This window comes from Bidens hawaiensis, unplaced genomic scaffold (assembly GCF_021521415.1).
Source record: "Bidens hawaiensis isolate Kalapana, Puna unplaced genomic scaffold, B.hawaiensis_p1.1 tig00070393_1, whole genome shotgun sequence".
Lineage (NCBI taxonomy): Eukaryota > Viridiplantae > Streptophyta > Magnoliopsida > Asterales > Asteraceae > Bidens > Bidens hawaiensis.
The window spans coordinates 15,820-23,668 of record NW_027502372.1 but is presented as its reverse complement, the minus strand read 5'-3'; the positions used below and the strand labels follow the sequence as shown (position 1 = coordinate 23,668).

General features: G+C 35.3%; 2 protein-coding genes across 2 annotated transcripts; one reads left to right on the top strand and one right to left on the bottom strand.

Moving 5' to 3' along the window:
- Nucleotides 1–375: 375 nt before the first annotated feature.
- Nucleotides 376–1,245, top strand: LOC143605610 (uncharacterized; the record flags this gene model as incomplete). Its single annotated transcript, XM_077081662.1, has 4 exons — nt 376–424; nt 509–576; nt 731–839; nt 936–1,245. Coding segments are annotated over 4 exons (340 nt in total), but the record flags the coding sequence as incomplete, so codon positions are not given.
- A 1,712-nt stretch (nt 1,246–2,957) lies between these two features.
- On the bottom strand, nt 2,958–7,107 carry LOC143605612 (uncharacterized). Its single transcript, XM_077081663.1, has 6 exons — nt 6,896–7,107; nt 5,689–5,949; nt 5,445–5,618; nt 5,223–5,329; nt 3,871–4,187; nt 2,958–3,800 (listed from the first exon to the last, which is right to left on the bottom strand). The coding sequence occupies exons 1-6, from the start codon at nt 6,965–6,967 to the stop codon at nt 3,289–3,291; spliced, it is 1,443 nt and encodes a 480-aa protein (XP_076937778.1). The 5' UTR covers nt 6,968–7,107; the 3' UTR covers nt 2,958–3,288.
- Nucleotides 7,108–7,849: the final 742 nt, after the last annotated feature.

The following is a 7,849-nucleotide window of genomic DNA, read 5'->3' as shown; positions in this document are numbered from 1 at the left end:
GTTCTAAGTATTTGACAGTTTGGACACTAATATTAGCATATTACTCCTTCCGTCCCATTAAAAGTGTCCATATTTCCTTTTTTGTTTGTCCCATTACAAGTGTCCACTTTCAAAATTTGTTAGTCAATTTCCAAATTTACCCTTAAACACACACAACTTGCATTAATAAACAATATTGATGGACCCACTTTCCAAGGGCATTATTGTCATTTAGTGAGCAAAAAAGGTAATCATTCAATCTACCTTAAACTTTGTGTTTTTCAAACCATGACACTTACAATGGGACGGAGGGAGTATAATAGTATGAAAAGTAAAAACACATTTGTATGAGCACATGCAATTTTTAGCTGATATATGTTTGTTTTACTAATGCAGGTATTTTCTAAGAACCCTCAACTGGTCTCTTCTGATGTCTGCATTTACTGTGAGTATAAAACTATTTAATTTGCTTTCCATTACAGTTGTGTTTTTAAAATTTAACACTTATATTTTGTAAATCTGTTTATAGTTTGTCCCTGCAGCTTCTGTTTATGGCTCATCTTGGGCTGATTTGCACCGTATATATGCACAAACAAAGTAAGGTCTTGATGACTTCATTATTGCATGATCAAAATTAACATGGCATATAAGTATTTAAATGCTCACTTACCAAAGTAATAGTATTAATAATATTTTTGCTCAATATCTATATTTATACGATGTGGTTACATGTGGATGTTTTAACTTGCAGGCTGATTGGATTTGTTGATTATATGATCTGTATGCCTGCATATGGTGCGGTAATTGGAGGTTGGTTCGGGGCCTGGTCCATGCCACTTGACTGGGAAAGGGCGTGGCAGGTACAGTTTCATTAAAAAAAACTGAAACTTAGGATGGGTTACATATAAATCGTACTACATTGTAATTTACTTTTACCTTTGGGTTATTTTTTACAGGAATGGCCAATTTGTGTAATGTATGGAGCTATTATTGGGTACTTCGTAGGAATGTTGGCTTCCTTCGGTTTTGTGGTCCATCATATGTCAAGGCAACATGTGAAGGGAGATTGATTGGTACAAAGATGTGTTAAGAAATCGTCATGGTTGAGGTTGTTGTATGAATCCTTGTTGAAATGGGAAAAGTTAGAAACAGAATACTAGTGATCCAGAAGATATGTTTCATTTTTGTTTTTATGTATTTTGGTGTTTTAACAATTCTTCCATTTGGCAATTTTCCATTTATTGTTATGTCGTCATGTTAATGTTGTATAGTCAAACCTATTCCTGTCTTTATCTTGCTCAATCACAAAACTGAGGTTTTTGCCTAACCGGTTTCGGTTTGGGTTAAACTTGGTCAAACCCGGTTTTAGATTGAACCGGTTAAACTTGGTCTTCATTAGATTGTCTTGAATGTCCAGAGATTGCTTACGGACAGTAAGGTTTCCTGTTTTTATAAGAACCTAATTATCGACATTCGATCGTTGACGAGCATATTCTGTACCTTGAATGAGTCATTACTCATGTGTTGACTATTTGTAGGTCTTCTAGTATTGCTTGTTGATACTCATGTGGATGCAGATTGGGCTAATTGACTATATGATTGACAATCTACCACCGACTATTGTGGCTTTTTTTTGTCCCAACCTCGTCCATTGGAATTCTAAGAAACAAATGCTGGTACACTTACTGAAGTGGGTTATCGTTCTCTCGCTCATGTTATCATGCTAATGCTGAGATTCATTAGATTATGTCTTGCTCCTTGGGTTATGTTTATATTCTTCCAAGTCCACCTACTGTATGGTATGGCAACATTGAACCTACATATCTAGCAATCATATATTTTTTATCAGCGCGCAAAAGCCTTTGAATTTGGCATACATTTTATTTGCCATATGGACACAGGTTAAAAGGCTAATATTATCGAGGACAGAGAATAATGTGCTAAATGAGCAATTAGATGAGGGAACGGGTCTTCTTCAGTATTCTCCAACTGCTGCTACTTGAAGAAATAAGTGAACGCGCATATGTTGAAAGACAAAAATGCTATGTCGATTGATATGCTGATGAACATGCTTCAGGACCCATACATGACAATGAAGACCCACAACATCCTTAAACTTAACATCCATATATGTACACTTTATCTTTGTGTTTGCCATTTAGAAAGCTATAAAGTATAAATCGCCCACACGGTTCTGCTTTCCAGCCAGATACTGCACCAAATGTATAATATTACACCTATAGTTTGCTTTTTGTTTTCTCAACATCAATTTCCTTTGGTCTTTTGCATCACGTATAAAAGAAATGCATCAAATATCAATATGACATAGGGATGGGCAAAATCGGTACCGAATCGGTACCAAAGTAAGTTTCGGGATCGGTACGGTACCGGTATTTCCCGATTTTTTACCCTCGGCACCGGTACCGGTATTTTCGATTTTCGGGATCGGTATTTTCGATACTGGTCGGTACCGGTACAGTACTGTGCTCATCCAACACGGCCAATCTTAAAAAATGGTAGTAGGGCTATTTGGACCATCTTAAGTTAACAAGTTTTATAAAGCCCTGTTCTTGAGTTTTTTTAAAGGAGTGAAAGGAAAGGAAAATTAAGGATAATTAAGAAATGAGTTTTCTTGAGTTTTTTTTGGATGGAAAGGAAACGAGTAAGAGAAGTTAGGAGAGATTAAATTGATGTTTTTTCCAATAAATTATCCCCTCAAAAATGGGCTGATTACTAAGGATAAATAGTTATCCTTTTCTTTCCTCTAATTTTCTTCTAACTCAAGAACACACCAAATAAAAAAAAAAATCTTTCCCTTCCCTTTCTTATCCTTCCCTCTCCTTTCATTTTCTTTCTTTGGTTAAAAAACTCAAGAACAAGGCGTAAAAGTGACTCGTATAAATTGAGAAAACCCATATTGACCCATTTGAATAAATTGAGGGCCAAACGAACTCATACGTAGTAAACAAAACTATCTAATTCAACCCGTTTCTTAATGAATGAGCAGTAACATCTTAAAGCCCTCAAATCCCTGAAAAGCATCATTTATGTACACATAATCATAACGTTTACAGATAAAAGCTACATCTGTGCATATGTGTTATTTCACCAACTAATCCCGTCTCAACATTCCAATACAAAGCCATAGAAGAATAAGTTTCATAGTCGGGACTTTACGTTTTGTTCAATTAAGTCTCAACATTGTTTATGCATTTAACCAAAAACCTTTAAAATTTGACCAAAAAAGTCAGGTTCAAAAGTTTTAATGACTTAATTGGACAAAGTGCAAACTGAGTTGACTCTTAATGTCTAAAGGTTGAAGAAGAACCGGGGTAGAGACGCTATCCTAGGAAGATTCAACAACAACTCCCCAACAGAATCGTTCCTCGGGATGCCAGGTGCTGTCTTATTACCATCCGCTTCCTCAGAAGAATCTTCTGGATTCTTGCTTCCGGCTGCATCTTCTTCCAGAACCAGGCTTACAGTTTCAGTATCAATTTTTTTATCATTAGCTGTTGTGGGGTCCGTCTGTAACAGACAGCAAAGTGAGTTGACTCGTGACATTATGGATTTTTCATCAGAAGTTGACGAGTACTGAGAATCGTTAAATAAGCATCGACTAATATCTTCTAGAATATGTAAGCTTGCTTGTTCTTCGTTAGAAAGAGGATGTTGGTCACCGGGTGTTCGGTTTTTTGTGATTCTGTTTTCAATATGATTCACTAAATCACTCATTGACATAGATGAATGTAGCCCCGGCACTAGACCCTTTAATTCTTTAATCTCCCCTGCTTTCTCCTCGCTTGCTGATGTGTCCATCACTGTATATATAGCTAACTAATAAGCGAATGAGATGCACGCATAACTCACAAAAACAGTAACCATGTTTACCTGAGCTAGGTGAAGGAGTTTCACGAAGGAAGTCTGAGGGTCCACCAGAAGGATCATGGAACTCACTTCTAGAGGAAGAAGACTGACCTCCTGATGATGTGGTGCCACGTAAGTCAACATTGGTGGGTCCCTCGCTACTTAGAGTATGTTCAATGGATTCGTTTGGATCGTCAAACACTGATCTTCTTTTTTCAAAGTATGGGGATTCCAATGCTAACTCTGTTTGCTGACTCAGAAAATTAAGACGAGGGTCACACTGAATGAGCTTTTCAAAGTGCTTGCCTAATAAACCCTGTGGACATTGTAGAATATGGCGCCTGCAGAAAAACAATAATGCAGCCTATTTTAATTGCAGATTTTTATGAGTAAATGGTTAAATTTATGCTTAGTATATCTTAAAAGGCAATTCCTACAATAAATAGAAAGTAATGAAAAATATATGTATTATATTCATGTAAATTTCGCCAGGAACAGAATAATTCAATGCAATAAAACGGTAGGTATACTCAGAACCAACTACAAAGAAGAGTGGGATCGAGTGACCCCACAGAAATTTTCTTAAAAGATATTATTAAAGGTAAATTTATAAAACTGATTTAGCCTAGATCCAGATGCGACTATTTTTAAGTAAGTGGCCCGACTTGAAAACAATAAACTATTGAGCTGTTTAACAATATCAATATACGAAGTTGGAGGAAAATACAGTACTACTTGAACTTATGCATTAAAGTATTCTACATTACATACAATATGTATACTTTTAGTACATATTACACATTTTACAATGATATTTATTTATCCAAAAACTTTGCAAAAATTACATGTATCTAGAAAGCTATAAAATTATATATCACTCTAAAATAGTCAACTTCAAATTGATTTTATATTTATGAAACATGACACTTTTCAAAAACTATGGTAATATCATCGCATAAATCAATAATGAAACAAACTTTGACAGCATTTTCGATGAAATTAACTTTACCGCACGATCAAAAGTAATATTAATATTAATCCTTCAAATGCTATCGCGGCGTGTTAATTTATTTTGTTTTGAGTGAGATGACTGAGATCCACATCATATTTCAAGAATCTTTCGTAAGTACTGAGTTTTATAGTTGTTTATTACTACCCATGCTTAAAAAGGTAAAACACAGTATACACACCAAGTGTTGAACCCACTAAACTTAGAAACCCGGTCATTCACCAGTAAGCACACTCTCCAACTTTTACAAACGCCTTTAGCGATACGTACAATAGAACATCTATTAGTAGCGGTGAGATAGGCTTATATTTGAGATATACTATATTGATTAGAAACGTTTACTAAAAGTTTTAGTAAACGTGTGTACCTGTGTAGGCTAGCCTGTCCACCTGTAAAGTCTGATGTCGCTTGCCATAATGTGTGCTTTCTAGGCTGAGGATTTGTTTCTCTAAAGAAAAGAGGTTGCCTATTTAGCTGCACAAAAAAACACAATATATATTAATATTGTTGATATGATAAAAGTCATAAAACTATCGGAATAAAGATACTAAAACAATCAATACTTATAGAATACAACAATAAAGATTACCACTATATCTAGCGTTCCAGGGTCATCATCTGGGTAAGTTGCCTTCAGAGCGGTAATGTCAGACCACTGAATTTCAATCTTATTCTTGAGGCCACCATCAAGAACTTCCCATACAAGCTTATGTTTTGCAAAGTAACACTTTGCCACCAGATCCCCTTCATGTTTAGACGTATACTACAAAAACCATATAAGTTAGACGTATCCAATTTGTATATTACCAAAGAAACAGAAGAAAACATATTACCTCCCAGGTGCCTATCTTAAGAAGCGATGCAGGGAAATTTGAAGCCTTTAATTTATCAGTAGTAGCAGTCGCCGTTTTGTGGTCTTTTGTAGCATGCACAACAGCTTTAGAAGAAGCATTTGATTCAGAAAGCCTCATTTGAATCAAATCCAAGAGTGATGGTGTTTTCCTCAGACGTAACCCTAACGGACTTGGCTCATCTAATGGATTGAACTGCATCGGTGATAGAGAAGAACCACTTACACCATGATCATGTTGCTGCTAAAACAAAACAGATGATTAATCATTAATTAACAACATTTATGGAAAAGCTATGTGACAGGCTGATGTAAGAATGAAACAATGTGGAGATACAAGTGCCCAAAATTCACAAGTTATCTTCCTCCCTCAACAGAACTACGCCTTTGAACTAAGCCCTAAACCTTCCCAATATTATAACTTACAGAAGAAAATTAAAATCTGCAGTGACTCACTTCACATGCATGTCCCAACACAGTATTAATCACATAACCAACCTCAATTGCCTGTAAACAAACCGAGCATTCATGAACTGTTCAACAGGAAAGTTCATTTATGTTCGTTTATTTAGTAAACGAACAAACATGAACACCAGTTTTGTTTGTTCATCTATGTTCGTGAATGTCCATTTATGTACGTTCATTTATGTTTGCTTAATAAAGTCCGTTCGTGTTTGTTCGTGTAAATTCTAATACATACATAAGCAGCTATATTTATATAAACATAAAATAGGCTCATTTAAATTCGACTTGTTTATCCGTGTCCGTTTACGTTTGTTCGGTTACATTCGTGAACCGTTCATTTAGGTTTTAAACGAACAAACATGAACAAACACGAAAATGTCCTTTTCTTAATAAACAAACATGAACATATAAAATTTGTTCAATTATATGTACACGTTCGTGTTCGTGTTCGATCAATGCTACCGGTTCTTGTCAATCTACTAGTTACGAAAAAAAAACAGCTGCAGATCGATACATACCTGCAGTACTTATTTTGGATCTCCGGCTACAATACTTTTAACCTAATTCATTAATTCATAAACTATAAACACAGACGGACAAAACCTATTGATTAATCAGTAGATCGCTAACGATGATCAATATTACAAAGGCATAGAGATCCAGTGTATTGTATAATCATTGAATACAAAATAATTGTAAAAAATAATCAGTGAGAGATTAAAGACCTTAGATCGCTTGTTAGGAGGATCGTGGTGATGAGCAGAATCGTCGATAATCTCTCGCTTCACCGGCGACATCTGGAAGACTGTTTAGGGCTAGTTTCGATTTGGCTGATGGATATTGGGTTATTGATTCAGCTGGAAGGAACTGAGTCGAGTTGACCCGGTGGCGAGTACAGCCCTGATTCTTCAAACCATTTGGTCCAAAGATGGCGTTGTTTTTTCCCCTAAATGCGACTTGTTTCTTTTTTGTAATCAGGAATTTGATTTATTTGGTTATTACAAGTTTATAACTAGTTGTTAGCTAATTGCAAACAATTATACAATTTACAAACTACCTAAATCTACAATAACCGATGGTTCTGATTGTAAGAAGTTCGGAAGATTCTTACGCGTTACGAAGGTGAGTAGCTTAGGTTAGTAAAAGGTATCAGATATTTGGGTTGACGGTGGTATTTGATATGTAACTCAAAAGAATGTGCCAGTGATTATCGTGTAGTTTTAATTTGATGTAAGTTATTTATTGAGAAGCTATAGCCGACCATGAAAGTATATTATATTTTAGGTATAAGTATTGCACAGTTGGTAATTTTGATGTGAATGGAAGATGTTCATTTTGATGCATCAGAGTAGGTTGTGTTCGTTACAAATGAATCGTAAAACATAGTTAACCGTAGTGTTAAAAGGCTAGCTTGTAGACAGTTATTTCAAATGACTAACATTGAAGATTAAATGTGTCAAAAATGCTAACGCAAATTGAACGTAATCATGGATATTGTTATAATATGTCGTGCATGGGTTAGCATTAAAAGAGTATGTTGGCGTGTGGTTGTCTTACAGAGAGAGAGAGAGAGAGAGATTTCAAATAAAATTGAAGTCAAAAGTTACATCATTAACCTATCATCTCCATGTGAAGAAACTCTTAAGTATTCTCCCAATCTAATATCAATTCTTAAGAAT